General features: G+C 42.9%; 1 protein-coding gene across 7 annotated transcripts in view; it reads right to left on the bottom strand.

Annotated features, from left to right (window-relative positions):
• Positions 1-5,354: 5,354 nt before the first annotated feature.
• Positions 5,355-19,954, bottom strand: part of AMOT (angiomotin) — a 65,938-nt gene continuing 51,338 nt past the window's right edge. For all 7 annotated transcript variants that reach the window (XM_089904165.1, XM_022556695.3, XM_089904166.1 and 4 more), the window contains 4 exons: positions 15,575-15,697; positions 14,339-14,571; positions 12,518-13,204; positions 5,355-12,215 (listed from right to left, as the gene is read on the bottom strand). In XM_089904165.1, coding sequence (XP_089760291.1) covers positions 12,118-12,215; positions 12,518-13,204; positions 14,339-14,571; positions 15,575-15,697 — 1,141 coding nt within the window. In that variant the 3' untranslated portion in view covers positions 5,355-12,117. The remainder of the gene's footprint in view (positions 12,216-12,517; positions 13,205-14,338; positions 14,572-15,574; positions 15,698-19,954) is intronic.

The following is a 19,954-nucleotide window of genomic DNA, read 5'->3' as shown; positions in this document are numbered from 1 at the left end:
TTTGCTGTTGGAGAGGGCTGGGAGTTGAAATTGTTCCTGAGGCTGATTTTGACCTGGTTAACACCAACATGGTGACATCACCTGTTAAAGCTGAAGTGCTTTCTGAATGGGCAGGGATAGTCCTTTACCTATTGTTAAATATTTTCTTCCAGATTCAGTGAGATATAATTGACATACAGCACTGTGTAAGTTTAAGGCATACAACGTAATGATTTCACTTACATACATCATGAAACGATTACCGCAATAGGTTTAGTGAACATCCATCTTTTCATATAGATACAACATTAAAGAAATAGAAGAAATTGTTTTCCTTGTGATGAGAACTCTTTGGATTTCCTCTCCTAACAACTTTCATATATAACACACAGCAGTGTTCATTATCTTTATCATGTTGCACAATACATCCCTATACCTATTGTTATATATTTTTAATAATAACCTTGGGTTCCCAAATGAAAACTCTGCTTTCACACTGAAGTGGGAGTTGAGGCTATCTGTGAGGGAGGGAGGCAGGCGTGTAATTGCAGGCTTCAGGGAGAAGAGTGCTATGTGTGGAATACTTCCTGAGGGGAACAGGAAACTGGCCGAGGGCAAAAACAGAAGTTCTCAGCTGGAATTCGAGCCTCTGGCTGTGTAGTGGCGCCAATTTCATTATCCTTCTTCAGCAACCACAACAGCTCAGATACAGGAATGGAGAATGCAGTTTAATTTATTCATTCATTTATCAAAAAATAATTTAGTGAGCACCTACTTTATATCAGGCAGTATTCTAGGCTCTGAGGATATAATAATGAACAAAAATAGGGTCATTTACAGTATCAATATGTCTGCATAGGTCAGCATTTTCCCTTTCACTTCCTGAAAACTATGCAAGAACAACAAGGAGAATGGAAAAAAAACTCTCCAAGCTCCACTTATCTACCAAGACAGATATAATCTCCAGACTCCAAACTGCAGCTGCCGAGAAAGTATTTGAGATAGGGGAGGAATGGGAAGAAGGCATGGGAAGTGAGGAAGCACTGAGAGTGTAGAAAGAACACAGAAGATCTTAGGAAGCTCCAAAGAAAGTATACTTCCTGAAGGTGACCGGCACATCCTGAGGTATGAAAGCTAATTCTCTAGTTGGCAACAACAGGTCCAAGGACTAGGATGAGCACAGCAGGGGCAGATATCCTCCTAGACTAGGTTTGACTCAGAGAAGCTGACAAACGAGACTAGAGAAAGAACCTCACAGAGGAGCCATATTTGCCGTAAGATATCTTTGCCTGCAGGGGGTAGAGCTTTGGGGTAGTGAAACATGGAAGGCTACTCTGGCCCATTTTCCATCCCTGGAATGTCCTGCAAATAGCTGAGACAGGATAATCCAAATCATTCAAGGATGGATAATAAAAAGGGAACTGACATAGTATTGATAAAAGTATATTATCTGGGCTTCCCTGGTGGCACAGTGGTTAAGAATCTGCCTGCCAATGCAGGGGACATGGGTTCAAGCCCTGGTCTGGGAAGATCCCACACGCCGCGGAGCGACTAAGCCTGTGTGTCACAACTACTGAGCCCGCGTGCCACAACTACTGAAACCTGCATGCCTAGAGACCATGCTCCACAACAAGAGAAGCCACCGCAATGAGAAGGCCACGCACCGCAATGAAGAGTATCCCCCACTTGACTCAACTAAAGCCTGCGTGCAGCAATGAAGACCCAATGCAGCCAAAAATTAATTAATTAATTAATTAATTTTTAAAAAAAGTATATTATCTTTTAAAAGGTGGAAATGTGCAACAAAAACAAAACACCGTAAACAATTTTGCCACTGAGTAGATGAAAATTGTTTCCAAAAATTCCTCCATATATTTAGAAAACAATGAGGTAACCAACTCTCTGAATGAAGAACACAAAACAGAGATGAACAAATTCTGGAAGAGATAGTGATATAACAGAAGGTGAAACTAGCAGAACTCAAGGGAAGTGATCAGATTCTGGGTGTATTTTGAAGATGGAACTGATGGGATTTACTGATGGCTTGGATGTGGGATATGAATTCCAATGCCCTAGGAGAGTTCCTAGCAATGGGTTCACATGGTAGTGTGTTTCTATAATATTTACAAACATAGGAGAGCTTAACCTTTTGGTTAAAATTGGTTAAGACTGCTCTGATTGTCAATTTTATGTGCCAACTTGGCTATGGTGGCCAGTTGTTTGGTCAAACACCAGTCTAGATGTTGCTATGAAGATATTTTTTTAGATGTTATTAACACTGAAATCAATAGACTGTGTAAAGCAGATTACCCTTCATTATATAGGTAGTTCCCACTGATCAGCTGAAGGCCTTAAGAGCAAAGACTGAAGTTTCCCAGAGTAAAAGCAGCTCTGCCTCAATATTTCAAACTTGATAACTTCTCAGTCTTTCTCTTTCTCTTTCTCTCTCTCTCTGTCTCCCTCCCTCCCTCTCTCCCCTCCCTTATATTTTGCTTTTTTGGAGAACCCTGACTCATATAACTGCTATCTCATTCCACTCTCATTTCCCTCCCTTACACTTTCTCTCATGTTTGAGATCCAGCAAAGGGGAAGTTCAGTGGAAGATATATTTAGTTTGTGTTCAGTGACATATTTATGTGGTTTGCAGTCAGTCCTGTGTATAGATAAATCATTGCTAAACTATCCTGGTAAAGGAATGACTTCCAGAAATACCTCCACCGCTCACTCTGCTGACTTATCCAGCATGGTAATACAAAGGTGCAAAGCCAGAGGTCTTACCACTGTATGAATGCATCTTACGGTCCTTGGCACTGAAAGTGTGTGGGTACTGAAATAAGGTTTGAAATGTATGGATTCAGAAGCTAATCTGAGGAAAATTTCTTCAATCCCCTGGTGTGCAAAACGGTATGCAGAGTATTTGGTTCTCACTAATGCCTGAAAACAGAGGAAGTTTTCTTCTGTCAGAAATGTACTCAATAATACAATGTATACAACTATGCACAGTACTTTTATTTATTCTGCGATGGGAGTTGCATAAAATATAATTTATCAGAATTCTTCTGTGTATAGAGCACAAACCTGAATCAGTTCTACAAGTATCAGTTCTACTTCAAGTGTGTGAAGTTGCATGCTTCGGCTTTCCAACTATCAATAATAACAATACATTTTGATCAACTATGCTAGTGGAAAGAGTAAATTATCTTCCTATTCTCTAGATAGGAAACGATATTACAAAACCACTGTTATATGAAGAAGCCAACAAAAGTATAAAGCCAAGAGTGTAGGAAAAAAGTATTATAGAGGTGTGTTGGGCAGTTAATTCATAAAAAAAAAAATACCGCGTTGGTTTTCTTTTTTATTGTTATGTATGTGGTATTTGTCAGCTTTTAAAATTTTGTAGTTAGTTGTGATTTCTCATTCTAAATAAGTACTTTAATATCTGGTTGTGTATTTATAATTGAAAAAGATTCTCTTTCATAAAGAGGGCCTCCAAGCTGTCGAAGTTTCACAATTCACAAGATGTGGATTAGCCCCTGGGTGTGAGAGAAAGAAAAGAGTTTTAAAAGATACATTTGTTTTTGCTTTTTGGATCTTTTAACTTTGCTTGTTGGGAAGAATACGTATGTTACATTTTTTGTCACAGAATTAGTTTTTAACACCTAGCAGTTTACAAAAATTTTATTTCCCTTTCCCCTTTTCCTAGCTCTAGTTAGTTCCATGGGTATCATGGTGGCTCAGCAAATACCATCCTTCTCTTGGCCATCTACTGCAACATGACACACGCCTTGATTACTTCCCCTTTTACCCTCTTTTGTTTGTGTGACTCAGCCCCCTACAACTGGATAAATGTGAGTTACCATAGACTCGTGGCTTGAAAGAAATGTAAACTATCCTTCCTTTCCTCTGTTTTGATCTTCTCAGATTTTTCTGGGAAATTTATTTTTGTGGATGTGTCTTCTTTGGAAAATGACATGTATAGTAGGAGAATGAAGTAGGTATAGCCAAGATGGGGGAATAAAATGTCAAGTGTGGGCAGAACCAGTGGGAAAAAAATTGAAGTTTGATTAATAGATTTTAGGCCTGTAGAACATTTTCAGTATATTTAGAATTTAAAGTCTTTTATCTGTGCCACATAGCCAATTTTGGATACATGTGAAAGAATTTATAACCTGGGAGGTAGTATTTAGTCTTACGGAATCAGGGAACAGAAGAAGCAAAAGGGACATTAGAGATCGTAATCCAGTGACTTCATATTATAGAACAGTCATTGGAGCTAAATGAGCTAACCAAGATCATAAATATGTTGGTGGTTGTCTCAAGGACTATAAACCATGTAAACAAATAACAAAAGCAACCAACACGTCTTGTTTGATCAGAGCAGTGAATCCAACCACTTAAGAGTTACATCTGGGGAATATAGGCAGCTATTTCACCATAGGTACTAAGGGTGAATGAAGAAAATAAAATGGCTGCCTACTGAAGTAAGGGTGTGTGTGATAGCTAATGTTCAAACTGGACTTTGAGGAACTGAAGAGGGGAAGGGAAGTAAGATAAATGCCAGGAAATCTTCAGCCAATGTTTCTCAAAGTTTGTCCTGAAACTACATCAAAGTCTCCTGGGAAGCTTGTTAAATTGCAAATTCCTGGGTCTTATGCTAGAACTACAGGGTAAGTTCTCTGGGGGAAAAGCCAGGGAGTGTGCATTGAATAAACTGCCTGCCTGAGGTGATTCTGATACAGATTGTTTGGAGAGGACTTCAAGAAGTACTCTTCTAGATTAGTATCAGAGAAAATAAGGATGCCATAGCAGTAGTGTCCTATAAGCATAAGAAAAAGAAGGTACTCAGAATAAAGCACGATAATCATTCTACTGGAATAAGAGTCCAAGATATCTGCATTTTAGTTTCACAACCATCAACTGTAAAATTTGGGGTTAGTTGTTTAACTCTCACGGTCTCATTTTACTCACTTTGCAATGGAAGCTTTTGAAAGATTTTAAGCAGGGGAGTGACATGAATTATATTTGTTGCTGAAAAAATATAAATATTTGTGCTAAACAGATAAGAGAGTAGAACAAGAGCAGGCATGGCAGATCAGTTAATATGCTATTGAAATAGTCTAGGGAAAGATAATGATAGCTTAAAATATGTTGCTGACAGAGTTGGAGAGTAGTGAATGGGTTTTGTTATTTATTTTGTTAGGATCAGTGATGGGTCGTATGTCAGCTCTGAAGGAGAGGGAGGTGTCAAGGATGACTCATGAGTTCCTGGCTTGTGATGAATGATTGACATTTTAAGGGGTATGAATGATTTGAGGGTTCAGGTGATTGAGCATGAGGTTCAGATCAGGTAGGTCAAGGCTAAAAGCCTACGAGGAAATGGGGACGTCAGATGACTTTGAAGTCTCTCAGAAGTCAAAGGGCAGATAGAGTAGAAGTAGGAGAACTGGGAGGATGGGAGACTGTGGCCAGAGAGTGGGGTCCTGGTGTATGTGATTTCTACGGTGGAGCGGTTCTGCGTGATGCCAAGGTCTGTGTTCGCCATGGGCACAGAGGACTCAAGTGGAATGGATGTGGGGGTCTGTGGAGCTGGAGAGGGCAACGAGCTAACAGGCCAGGATGCTAACTGGGCCTTTGAGCCTGGAGAGGACAACTGTGATTGGGGGCCAAAATCATCATCGCACTTAGGGTAGTGACCAAATTGTTAGATGAGAGTAGACAAAGACTAGCTGGATGGCAGGGACTTTAAAGGAACCGGAGCTTTTTATACGAGTGGCAGAGAAGTAACAGCTTAGAACCTGCACTGGGGAGCCTTTAAAGAAAATATCTTCCCCTTTGATATGTGAATTGTGGGAAAATGAACTCCTCCATTTTTGAGACTTGAAGTTGCAGTTTAAGGCAGGAGTTGTGGTATCAAACAAACAAGTTTTGCAAGCAAAACGAAGCCCAAATGTGATATCATTCTGTTTGGTTGGTGAGTTCTACGTTTTGGTTCCAGGTGTAGCACTTTAAATTTTTCACTATTAAAAATTTCATCTTTACGCATACAAAAATATTTTTGGAGGAAATGCTATGATGTCTGGGATGTGCTTCAACATAATATAGGATGGATGGGTGGGAGCTAAAAATGAAGCAAGATTTGGCATGTGTTGAGAATTGCTGAAGCCCAGTAATGGTGACATGGAAGTGCCTTGCACTGTTCTGTTTTGTGCAAGTTTGAATTTTTCTTTGATAAAAGTTAAATAAACCACTTCATCTTTATAGATCCAGCCTATCATTTTGACTTGCATTTTTTATATTCTCACTTTGTGAAGCTCTCTTATCCCCTCTCTGTGAGGTTCACAGGGATAACTATTTATCCCCATTTTACTGATAAACTTCTCAGATCCTGTTAAGGGATTTGTCCAAAGGTAAACATCTGCTAAGCGGCAGACTTAGGACCAGAACTCCATGTTCTTTTGACTTCTGGACCAGTATGTTCTACCACCTACTTGAGTGAGTTTTTAAGTTTCCATTAAGTGGTCGTCAAAATTTAGAGTAGTTATCTAGGGACTTTGATCTTGGAAACAGTCTTCATTTGGTTGCAGGTCTGACAAAGTGAGATTGCCTTTGCACATGCTATTTCTTTTGCATGGAATGTTTGTTCCCACCCCCTAGTTCACCAGGTTAACACCTGCGCATCTTTCAAAGCTCAGTTTCGTTTTTCCCACACACATACAGTCTCTGTTTCATTCCAACAATCATTCCCTCCTTTGCCTCGTACATAATGGCAACATCTAATATGGAGTTATTCAACAGCTCCCACCAACTAAAACCATTGATAGAGGCAATAGGCTAATGAAAAAACACGGGAGACAAAATAAATACCCTGGACTTGGCCAGTTTGTGTATCTGAGTGAGTACTTGGATGAAATTTTGGTGCTGTGGAGAACATTTCTCTCTTTTTTTTTTTTTTTTTTTTCTTGGTACACGGGCCTCTCACTGTTGTGGCCTCTCCCGTTGCGGAGCACAGGCTCCGGACGCGCAGGCTCAGCGGCCATGGCTCTCACGGGCCCAGCCACTCCGCGGCATGTGGGATCCTCCCAGACCGGGGCACGAACCCATGTCCCCTGCATCGGCAGGCGGACTCTCAACCACTGCGCCACTAGGGAAGCCCCATTTCTCTTTTTGGAAACTGTCCTGTCATTCAGGTGTCTTCACTCAAATACCACAGTGATTGCCAATCAATGTGGAAACTATTCTAAGACCAAATGACTCACACTGAGCAGCTCGCTTATCATGGCAGGGGAGGCCCACAGGATGGGAGGTGCAGTACCACAGAGGTAAGAAGATTGGTTATAACACTGGATAATATATAGAAATGTTCCTACAATGTGATCTTTGTCACTTTTGAAGGAATACTTGCTTTTTCTCTCCGCAAGTGACTGCTCATTAAGAACTAGGTACAATATATTTCTGAAAGAAATGCTTCACAAAGCTTTGTAAGAAGGTGTGGTTAACTTAATGCTGTCTTCTTTGTCCTGAAAAACAGGAGTGGGCTTTCACACGTACAGTTTTCAAAGCACTCATCATAAATATGGAGGGAATTTAGCCCAATTTAATAAAGAAAATCAAATTTAGAACGGAATGAATTCTATACCCTCTCCCTATCCATTCTGCAACACCCATCAAGCCCAATTTCACTGTGAAAAGTGTCATTACAAAGCCTGTGGGGATCTTATCCTCCCGGGTCAGGCTGGGACTCAGTGGTAAACAGGAGGCACAGAGAGGGCAGTGTAAAGGCAGCTTTAACATTTTCAGTGAAAAGAGCCAACTTGTTTGTGGTTTTGATTTGCTTTTAATAACAAGCTCCATCAACCAAAACTGATGAATTGGCATAAGAACAAGGGTACAAAAGGAACATCAAGGGGCCTTCCAAAATGCTAACCAAAGGATGAATTCTCTGCTTTGGGTGGCCATCATTTTATCCCTTGGAACCAGGAGATAAAAAGATGCAAAGCTTTTAATATATGCTTCGCGAGTATATAAAGGAACTGATTAGACCATGTGGCCCGTGGTGGTGTTGTCTTAATACTTTATAATCACATTCCATACTTTAAGCAAATGCAAATTCTGCCACATGCTGCCCTTGAAAGGCCATTTCACTGCATACTGAATTGAAAGTAATCACTGACACAGCGTAAATAAAGCCTCTGTTGGGTAAACACCAAAGCATTTTCCACACAGTGTTGCATTTTAAAATAGCGAAGTTTATTGTCAGTGAAAAGATAGGCACAAAGTGGATTCAAACCTGCTTAACTTTATTGGAACTAGCTCAGTCAATTACAGAATGGGGTCTCAATCATTATGGGGCCACATACATTTTAAACCAAAGGTGATCCCTGTCTAGCCATCTGCCAACCCCAGCTATCCATTTTACAAACACATGCCATCAACCACAAGGGAGGCCAGAAGGAGGTTTGATGGCTCCATCGTTGCTACCGGAAAAAAATAAACAAACTCCCAACACTTGTCCAACTGATGATGGATGGTACTTGGAAGCTATAGTGCCAAGGATCATGGCGGGCTAAAATTGGTGGCAATTAGCCCATAGCTGATGCCTTCCTTTGAAAACATGTTCAGTAAGAATGCACACATTTTAAGTAACACATTCCATATGTGAATGAGCAATTGAGATAACAGGAGATGGTATGGCTAACAGACATGAGAATATCATTTATAAAGGTTAGTGCATATGTATACACTTGAAGCTGCCGCATTATGTTTAGGCTCTTCATAAGAAGTAGTCTGGGGCTTCCCTGGTGGCGCAGTGGTTGACAGTCCGCCCGCGAATGCAGGGGACGCGGGTTCGTGCCCCGGTCCGGGAAGATCCCACATGCCGCAGAGCGGCTGGGCCCGTGAGCCATGGCCCCTGAGCCTGTGCGTCCGGAGCCTGTGCTCCGCAGTAGGAGAGGCCACAACAGTGAGAGGCCCGCGTACCGCAAAAAAAAAAAAAAAAAAAAAAAGTAGTCTGCACAATCAGTTTGTTCCATTTTCCAATTGGTGTCCCCAACCCAACTGTGTGACAAGAAAAAGAATGCACGACGGGGCTCTCGGTGTGTTTCCTATGGCAGATGACGGCAGATATTTCAGGTTCCTGCCATCCTGTCATCCTGAAGCTCAAAAGCAGCATTGAGAATAAATCCTTCATTAAAACAGCAATCAAGATACATGATCTTAAAAGATAGCTCAAGCTACTTTTATTTAATAAAAAAATTGTTAATAGGAATTTTATATCAAGTAAAGTTTGTTCTAATGAAGTTTTTCTGTACATGGGACATTGGTGTACAACTGACTTAGAAGGTCCCCAGAGACCACCAGGCAGTACAAGTTAAGACAACAAGGTCACCCTCCTGTCCTGAGGTGCCAGTAAAATGCATAGATAGATGGGAGTCCAGAAAGATCCCCCAAATGTTATTACATCCACACAATCATGAAAAGGTGGCTAACTTGAGATTTCTCCCATAAACCTGAAGTTTTTAAATGACACCTATTAGAGATTTTCTGAAAAGGCTGGATCTATCTTCCTCGTAAACATAATACACTGACATGGACTTCTTCCACCTCTTAGATGTTCCATATTATTTTAGCAAATTACCTGTGATAAAAAATTGAGCCAAAAGGAAGTGCCTCTGGTGTGAGGGGGCAGAGAAGTTGTGGAAAGTTCAAAATAGTAGTTGGCCAAGAAGTTCCTCCTTTCCCCAAAATATATGAGTCTAAAGAGATGGCTGCCCCACAGTGTGGAATGTGTGACATTTGTCACCTTACAGAATGTGATTAAAACGATGGCTCCCAGAGCTAGCAAAAATTCTGGCAATGTGTCATAACCATGAAAGGAGTAGATGAAAGGTTTCTTTTTATTTATTTTTTATTTATTTGAATAGAAAGTAGCAGTCCTGAAGTTTGCTACTTGTTGCTTCTACTATTTGAAGGATTTTTTTCCCCTGTGACTATAGGGTAGTATGAGTATTAACACAACTGCACTTTTAATTTCTATTTGGGATTCACTTGATGACTGAGGACTCGTGTAGGATGATCACTTCATCTTTGAAAATGTCAAGACTGGCTGAAAAATCACATCACCTTCCCTCCTGTCTCTCCCTCACCACATACAAAATAATTCCTTTTAGGAATGACCAGAAAAACATTGTTAAATATACCATTCCTATACTCGCAGAGGAACCTGTAAGATGATCCAAGATAGCCAATCCCATAGCAAGAAAAGCGAGGTTGATTTCTTAGGGGGATGTTTCATGTGGCTCAGTGTTGAAATAAGGATCAGGAAAGGGAAAGCCTTGCAAAGGGCACTGCAGGAGAGGCAAGATAGGAATTCAAAACCTTGGACAAATTACTCAAGCCAGGGACATTTTCCAAAATGCATGTGCCCTGGACCGTGTCAATGTCTTTTCTTAAAGTGGGGCTTTTTGTATATAAGCGTTTCCCAAATTAAGCATGGTAATCGGCAGAGTGGAAAGCTGTGTTGTGTGATCTTGAAAAAGTCACTTAACCTCTCCAGGTCTCAGATTCCTCATTACTAAAATGAGGGGGTATGGCTATATTGCTAAAGTTCCTTCCAGCCACTATGCCTCACGATGTAATATATCAGGCCTACTCTTCTATGAATTTGGTTTCTAACTAACATATCCCCAAACCTCTACCCTCCCCCACCCTTACCTAATACCCCCACTCCCCTCACCCCCCCCAATACCCCTGAAAACTGATCTTAATGACATTGTCTATGGATTTATCACCTTAATGAAGGGCAGAGAGGCGACACAGGGCAGAGACCTGTGGCAACAGGCAGCCCTTCTGTGTCCCTGGAGGCAGGCCTAAGGCAAAGCTTGGAGCCATGGCCTCCTTGGTCCCTGCCCACATGTGCGTTTCCTGCTGCTCCCCAAAGGTATTCCAAGATGGAGTCACTGGCAGTGAGAAGAGGTAGCTGAGGATACTGCTGCAGCCTCCCTCTCCCCGGACTGCAGCGTAGTACTTTGGGCTTCTGATGCTATTCCCTTGGAGGTGATAGTCATATATGCCTTTTAAGACGTATGCTAAGAATTTGGGAAAACAACACGAGTTATTTCAAAGTAGTCACCAGAAATTCAAAGCATTCAACCTGTCAACGAAAACGCTTCCTCATTTTGCAAATGATTGGCAATTTGAGACTGGTGACACAGCCAGTGAATTTGTGCTGGAGAAGAAATAAACACTAAGCAGGTTGGTCTTGGGAAAGGCAAGCGAGCTATGTTCCTGGCTACACACAGACCACACAAGTCTGCATACAGCACCTCGTGCAACTCTCCATCAAGGCCTCGGATGGTCTAACTCCCTAAGAGAGAAGAAGTTGTACATCACTCAGCTAATTTACTCTCCTAGCATCTGAAAGCAATATATTAATTATCCAAATGCATAAATTACTCCACAGTATATATATGAATGTATGAACCTCCACAAGGGAACCAAAAGAATCCACTTCCAAAGCACCACTGAAATAAAGATAAACACAATCTCCTGGCCCAGGGTAGCTGGGAAATTGGGAGGGAAAATTAGCTCCAGCACCCTTCCACACCCCAATACTCCCTACCTTTTCTCCAGTTTACATAGCTCTTAAAACTATTCCCTTTCGTGTGCCCGAGGCGAGAGCTCTTTCTGGATGCTGCCTAGATGGAAACTATACAAAACAGCACACACCCAAATCCTCTCTGGCTTCGACTTCTGAACTACATGTTACACACTGTCTTCCAAACATACTGTGCTCTTCGATTAAAGAATGATCCAGAATATGGAAATGCTAAACAAATTTCAGCACATTGAAAACACTGATGTATATCCAGCTATTAACAGTCCCAGAATTTGTAGAAATCCAAACAATAAACTTTAGAGCACATTCTGATTGATCTGGCTTTAGAGGTACTCTCTAAGCGTACCAGAACAGACTGGAGTTCATATGGTATTACCTAAGTACTATGTTGTTACAATAAAAAGTCCCTTTAAAAAACATCCCCCCACCCAACCCTTGTCCTCACCCTCAAAATAAGAACAAACAAAAGGGAAAAATGATTAAAAGCATTCTTGCTGATAAACTGCAGCTCTTGATTAGGCCATTTAGATGAGATATTCCACCATCTCCGCATCAGGCTCTTGTCCCAGGATCTGAATGGGAGCTTTTCTTTCCAGAGTATTGGAGTGGAAAACAGGGCCATCTAAATGGAAATAAGGGGTTAGAAAACACTTAGGGACAAGGTGAAAACTCAAATTTTAGAAGTGGCTTTAGAGCCCCCATTAAGCCTAAGGCAAAGTGACATTGGCCCACTACACTCCCCCTGTTGTTCACCTGAGCATTTACTTTTACTGGGAAAATGACCTTGACTCATCCCCGTTCTATCCTGGAGAAGTCATTTACAGACTCTCTGCCCCTATCTCCTCTGATTAATCGGCTTTAATTAATTAATTAATCTGTCACTGAGGGCAGAACCCAGGGCTACCTGATCCAGAGAATTACTACCTGTCTTATCTGGATTGCAGCTCAAACTTGGTATAGACAAACGACGTGGTCCAGAACCGGCAGCTGGACTTGCAGGAGCCTCAGCCTGAGCCAAAGCTGGAGCTGGAGCTGGAGCTGGAGGAGCAGCTGCAGCCGGAGCTGGAGTTGGTGCCTGAGTCTGAGCTGGAGCAGAAGCCTGAGCCGCTGCTGAAGCCGGAACTGGAGTTGGAGCCGGAGCTGGAACCGGAGCCGGAGCAGCTGGAGCAAGCTGAACAGCAGCAGCAGCAGCAGGAGCAACAACAGCAGCAGCAACAGCAGAGGCAGCAGCTGGAATCTGAGCAGCAGCAGCAGCTGGAGAAACAGCAGCAGCGAGAGCAGCAGCAGCAGTTGCTGGAGACGGGGCGGCGGCGGTGGCGGCGGCTGGAGCGGCAGCAGCGACAGCCACTGGAGCAGCAGCTACCATGGTGGTGGTGTTGGTGGCAGCGGTGGCAGTGATGGCGGCAGCAGTGGCGGCAGCAGCAACTGGAGCAGGAACAGAGATGGGAGCGACAGCTGCGGTTTTGTTGGGTTCCGTTCCCCGTTCTGTTTGCGTGCTGCAGTCCCGGCTGCCTGTCTTGGAGTGAGCTGACAGTAGGGGAGTCGAGGGCGGCACAGGCGAGGGGGTGGAAGGGACAGACTCGGCACGGTAGTCTCCACCCAGGAGGATACCTACAAAGGAAAGAGGGAAAGAGCTTAGAAAACTACAGGCTATTCCAATATAGACATCTGATTACCTCTTCTTCCTTGCAGGAGGTTCAGGAGGAATAGGAATGGTCCCAAATTCTCTACTTTTGCCTCCAGTGAACCCAGGAATCAGTTTGTCAGGCACCTCCCACCGTGGCTAAAAGCTTCTTTCAGACTTGGCAGATCCCTTCTGGTTCTCATTCTTTAATCCCCCAGCGAAACGTATTAAACCTTTAAGTGTCCTGGGTATCTGTTCTGATTTATTTTTCCAATGGTGATTGATTTCCAACGAGCTGTCAGAATGCTTCTACTTGGTTCCACTTATAACCGACACCAGCCATTACCAAACAGCTGGAAAGGATCAGGGAAAGAAGTCTGTGGTCACAGAGGAGTGTGATAGTAATTGTGTGATCTAAGGTTCTAACCATGACCATGGTCCCCCAAATACCTACTCTAAGCAAGGGACACTGCAAGTGTCAGAGGACCAAGAAAGGTATTAGAAGCAACAAAGAGAGCTAAAATTAAAATATACATAGCTTGTTTCCTCAGGCTCCAAAAATGTGCCTCGTGGTATCCACAGTACTTCTGGGGTTTTGATTAGAGGGGAAGGAATGGACAGGAATGGAATGAAAAAGTACATTCTGTTCTCATCTCAGAATATTCTGGTAACAAAAACCTGCCACCCAGCTCCATTTAGCTTAACTAGAACTCTGCGTCCTCCTATTATATGGGAGGAAAGAACACAGAAAAAGCTGGAATTTTGAAATTTTCAGTGACACGAAAGCCACATGGGCTTTGGACAAAGACAAAAGGTTCCGCATGGCCAAGGCCAAAGCTGAGAAGTTTTAAGAGGAAATTGAAGTTATCTTCTTTCCCACCCAAACAGAACTCAGGATTCTTATCGTCTAGGGCTGTGGCTTCAACCAGTGTTCTCTCAGTGAGACTTCATGGTGTCTCCTAAATATGCAGTCAGCCTCTCAGGAGGACAAAACCCAACCAGGTATATCTTCCTCTCTAGGAGTGGGACTATTACTCCTTCTCATTGCCACGTGGGCACATATCCAAGTCAGGGCTCTCTTTAAGCGTGTCACTTTAATCTTCCTTATTTACTGTCATTACCTAGGCTCCCCTTCCAGCTCTTGTCATCCCGCTTCTCTTCCATGATGGGGGTGCCAGTCAGGGTGGAAGAATGGGAGAGCAAGCCTGATCCAGCATTGGAAATGGACATCAGAGACTTTGCTGGCCGCATGGATGACAGCTGCTCTGTCTTACTTGGCTCCTTCCGGGAACGCTGCTGGAGTACCTTGATCATGGCATCCTTCTCAATAATCTGGGCATGGAGGGTCTTAATCCTAGGAGCCAAAGACAAAGAACATATAAAACATTGCTCTGGTCTCACTTCCTGCATGGACTTGGGCGTCCGTTATATTTTTGACTCGGGGGTGGTCTACTTATTTCTGAGTTGTAAGACAAGAGACAGTGTGCAACAATTTTTAATGCACACCCATATGGGCACAGAGGAACATCCAGGAGTTGTCAGTTAAACCTTAGGAAGCCAAAGAAAAGTATCTGTGAAAAGAAGGGCTGTATATGAGAGAGTAAACTGATGTAGTGGGTACCTTAGTGAAGAATCTGAGTCAATGGAAATGATGAGTCAGTCAGTGAGAAGATGAGAACTTCTAAGAATGGGCTACTTCGGCTAATAAGTAAATGATCACACGCTTGTAAGAGACATCAGATGCCCTATCTCCGAGTTTGAGTGGATGTTCTTTTTTTTTTTTTTTTTTTTTTTTGTGGTACACGGGCCCCTCACCCCTCACCGCTGTGGCCTCTCCCGCTGCGGAGCACAGGCTCCGGACGCACAGGCTCAGCGGCCATGGCTCACGGGCCCAGCCACTCCGCGGCATGTGGGATCTTCCCGGACCCGGGGCACGAACCCGTGTCCCCTGCATCGGCAGGCAGACTCCCATCCACTGCGCCACCAGGGAAGCCCTGAGTGGATGTTCTTTTACCGAGCACTCTGCTGTACCACAGAGTTGAGGTGCAATGCTAGAAAGAATACCTCAGAGTGCAAATACCAACAATTCAGTTCTGGCAGAGGGCATATGGAAGCAATTTACCAAGGACAATGGGAAAAGCAGTGTTACTTGGAATTCCAGAGTTAGTGGGAATGATCAAGGTAAAGGTCATTGCATCTCAAATCCTAAATAACAGGCTGGCAGGGGTGCAGGGGTAGGGGGAGGCTGCATTATCAGGTTCCCCTGTTGTGAATGAAGATGCTTGCCCTTCCCTACTGACCTATCTGGTCTCCATATCAACTTCTCAGATCCACCAGAGTCCAGATCAACATTTTACCTGCCCTCCATGTCAAGGCAACGCTTGTTGGCCATCAAGATTTCTTCTTCCTCCTTCTGGATGCGAGCTTCTAGAGCTGTGTCATAGCTGGTGTTAGGAGAGTGGCTGATGACTGTTGTGTCCCTGGGAAGGAAAATGGCAGTGATAATGACGGGAGGGCAACAAAATCTCTGTCCTAAGTCAAAAGCCTTAGGCTGGAAGGCCCTACACTGAAATCAAACTTATTAGGAAAGGTCGGTTTCTGGGTGACTTACTGATATGAGTCTCCAAGATGGGAAGGTTCAGCTTTCAGAGCTAGAAGAGGTTATTGACAGACATAAGTGCAAAAGTCAGTGATGAATTCTATGAGAAGTGCACAGGCTTGCCTTCAGAACTAGAGAGACACCCTCCCAAAACCTCTGGCAGAAAGTCCCTCCAAGTTTGTAGATCATGACCAGGCAATAGGAAGATATTCATATTTCCACTTTATATGATTATTTATATTACATATGAGATATGCCCACTTTATTCTCATGACAGTCATGAAAGGGAAAAGGCTAGACTTTGAAGGAAGTCAGAGAAAGTACCAAAGAGCTATTGCTACATTCAACAGCAGTAACTCCACCTGAGTGTTTGCTAGAAATGAACTCTAGACATGTCAATAGCCAAGTTCAGGTAGGGCATGGGAGCTGAGTGAGAAGCAGGGCCTTTGAGTCCGTGCCCCTTGATTCCTATCTAAGCTATATCTGAAACATTCAAGTGCCAAATCAATGAGTCTCCCCCAACTAAGTGACTAATCTCTTGCCAGAGTCCCAACTGCATGAGGGACCATCATGTTCCATCTGAAAGTGTCTCAGGCCATTAACTCAAGGGGTAATTAATAAGAAGAGTGTGTGTGTGTGTGTGTGTGTGTGTGTGTGTGTGTGTGTGTGAGAGAGAGAGAGAGAGAGAGAAGAGAAGTGAGGAAAGGAGAGAGGAGAGGAGGGGAAAGGATGTAACCCATGGGCAAGGCTGATGTTTAAACAGCACAAGTCAAAGACATAATGGGAATCCTATACCCTCCTGATAAGTGACGTCATGCATCTTTCTTTCGTTCATTTAGAACTAGTGGTAGAGAAAAGACGGAAGGGAAGAAAGAAAACTGGATCGCATTTGAGTAACTTGGAGGGAAAGAAAACGAGTTTAGGAAGAATGTTGATGTAATTATATTGGTCTTAAAGAAAACCAGACTATAGGCTGAGGAAACAATGAACTGGCACTGCTGCATTATACTTCCTCTGAGAATGAGGATCTGTGGGAGAACTCCAGGCATCTCTTCTGCTGGCAGCTGGTTATGTCCTGTTAGCATAGAGATTGTGACCAGAAGATTGGTATTAAAGTTGGGGAATTTTGGTGAGCTTCTGCAAAACTACTGTTCCCCAAAATGCTTGCACCTCATATGCAAGGCGGAAACAATTCATTTGAATGGTGAAATAATTGGAGAACAAGAAGGGAAAGGACCACAGTGGCTTTCATCATTTGCTAAATTCAAAATATTTTAGTATCTCGGAATTCTACACTTGCTCTGGTACAGTTCACTGGCTTGTAGTCCTACTGGGAATGGCCCCTGTGTTCCAAAGTACCCAAGAGGAAGCAGCATTGTGTGGTGTTGAGAGCACAGGCCCTGACTATAGGCCATGCCAGGGTCAAGTTCCACTTTCCCTAGTCCTCTGCCACTAACAAACTCTATGCGCTCAGGAATTGGGTTAACCGCTCTAAGCCTCAGGCTCCTTGTTTGCAAAATTGAGATAATAATTATACTTATATCTCATGGGATTTTGGGGGGGGGATGAAATGAAAGTGTGCGTGTAAAACATGCAGTGCCAGGCACAGTAAAAACACTCAACAAGTTATTATTAAGAGAGAAAAGTGTAGGTAGAAAGAGAATAACATACAAGAGAGTATGAGTTGAATGAATTCCAGCTCTTGGTATGATCCTGGAGGCGATCCCCGCAGTGCAGAGTTCCAATGTGATGGCAGAGGCTTCAGAGGCAGGCCTCTTTTAAAAGTGCATAGTGTCTATGGACACTGGGGACTTGAGCGTACGGTTTGTCCCTGGGGGAGCCACTTTCATTGCATAAAAGACCATTCTGGGGACACAGAGCCCTGCCAGCTAATTGATATGGACACTGTGAACTCCTCAGGAATGGAGCCTGAAAATGTGGGGCACTTAGTGAATTCCTACAGAGCTGCCAGGATGGCCTTCGACATCAATCTTCCTTCTAGAAGACTGGGGCTACTGAGCAATGGCTTAAACAAAAGCAAGCAGGCACAGCATTCGAGGGAGCAACTTGGCCTGCTAACTTCCAGTACTCTGAGCCTACCCTTAAGCACATCAGTAGAGAGATGCTGGGCTTGAAATGACAACCTACAGACCCCAAACCACATTATCCCTGAATTACTATCCTGCACCTCAAATTCTTAAGTAAATGGTTTCTGGCAACTATTCCTCCAGTCATCTTCTCTCTCCTTCCTCTGATGAAGTTATCCCCGTCACATTACTTACACTGCTTTCTAGAATGTCACCCATGACCTCCTAATTAAAACATCTAGCGGCCTTTTAAACTTCAAGTCCATCTTTTTCCTATCGGTAGCACCCTTTTGTTTATTTAAAATGGGAACTCAACCATGAGTGGAGCAGTGTGTTTGAAGTTCCTGGGAGGCTGGAGAGTGGATGGACATGGATAAGACTAGTCCCCGACTGTAGGGAACTTGCAAGGGGAGGGGAAAAAAGTAAATAATTAACTATTACAGAAATGAGTTTGGACTTTATTCCAATAGGCAGTGAAGCTTATTAGAGCTTTTCAAAGGGAATGAAATGATCCAAGCTGTGGTTCAGGAAGACAGCATTATCTCTGCTGAAATGTAATGGAGGGATTAGAGGAGCCATAATACTGGAATCGGGCAGACCAGTCAGAAAGGTTATAATCCCAGCAAGAGATATTGAAAACAGGACCCGGCGAAGTGGCAAGGGAAATGGAAACAGGCTACAGGAAGCAGAATTGCTAGAACTTGGAGACTATTTAAATGTGGGTGTTAGGGAGAGGGAAGAATGAATGAGGACTTTGTTGTTTCTAATTCAAATGACTAGAAAAGATGGCATACTGCTCGTTTTCTGTGATAGGAAACCAAGGAGAACTTTCTTTCTTTTTGGAAAATGCCTATAGTGGTTTTTTTTTTTTTTTTTTTTTTTTTGCGGTACGCGGGCCTCTCACTGTTGTGGCCTCTCCCACTGTGGAGCACAGGCTCCGGACACGCAGGCTCAGCAGAAATGGCTCACGGGCCCAGCCGCTCTATGGCCTGTGGGATCTTCCTGGACCGGGCCACGAACCTGTGTCCCCTGCATCGGCAGGCGGACTCTCAACCACTGCGCCACCAGGGAAGCCCTATAATGGGTTTTGATTTTAGTTACAGTGGACTTAAAGTGTCTTATGGATAGCCATATGACAATATCCATCCAACAAGTTGTTGAAAATTCTAACTTTAATCTTAGAGATGTCAGAGTTACTATTTGAAGCTATAGTAGAGAACAAGATAACTAAGACAGAAGGTAGAATGAGAAGAAAGCAGAGAACGGAACCTGAGAAAGGCCTCCACAACGCAAGACTAGGTAGACATGCGTCACGTGTGTGACCAGTTTCTACCTTCTGCTTTCCCTTTCTTTACTTCCTTCTTTCCCAGATTTACTTTGTCCCAAATAAAAGTGAAACATTGCACATTCAGAGAAAGGTAACAACCTGATTCAGTAAATGCAAAGAAATAAATTACTGGTTGATCGGGTGTGTTATCTTTTTGCTGCTATTCAGAAATAAATCACCATTTGTGAGCTGAAACTAAAAATCTGCACTGCCAAATCAGTTCTTCTGAGATGAACTCCTACTTGGTAGTAATTTCCCTCATCTACATTAAGCATCTGGAGAGGAATACTCTAGGAACACAATAATATGAAGTTATAATATAGGCCATGTTTTTGTGATTATTTATAATAGTCTAAGAAACTAAATAATAAGCCTCAAATAGTAACTCTTGAACAGGTAATACTCCCTATTTCACCATCTTTGAAATCATCCTATCTGGGAGGCAGCAGAGTATATATAGCACTCAAGGTGTCAAAAATGTAGATTTAAGTCCTGGTTCTTCTGCCTCTTAGTAGCTGTGTGATCTTAGGGGAATTCTTTAATTTGTCTGTGCCTCAGTTTCCTCATCTGTAGAATGGATACCAGTACTTCTCTCAAAGAATTATTGTGAAGATAAGCAATAACTGTAAAGCGCTTAGAAGCGTACCTTATATAGTAAACACTACATGTGATTTCTTGCATTGACAGCTTTCCCTTTGACAAGAGATGCTTCACAGAATCAAAA

Source organism: Delphinapterus leucas, chromosome X (assembly GCF_059928025.1).
Source record: "Delphinapterus leucas isolate spDelLeu-1000000601 "Yukka" chromosome X, BTC_Dleu_Yukka2, whole genome shotgun sequence".
In the NCBI taxonomy this organism is placed as follows: domain Eukaryota; kingdom Metazoa; phylum Chordata; class Mammalia; order Artiodactyla; family Monodontidae; genus Delphinapterus; species Delphinapterus leucas.
This window is presented reverse-complemented; position numbering and strand designations above follow the sequence as displayed.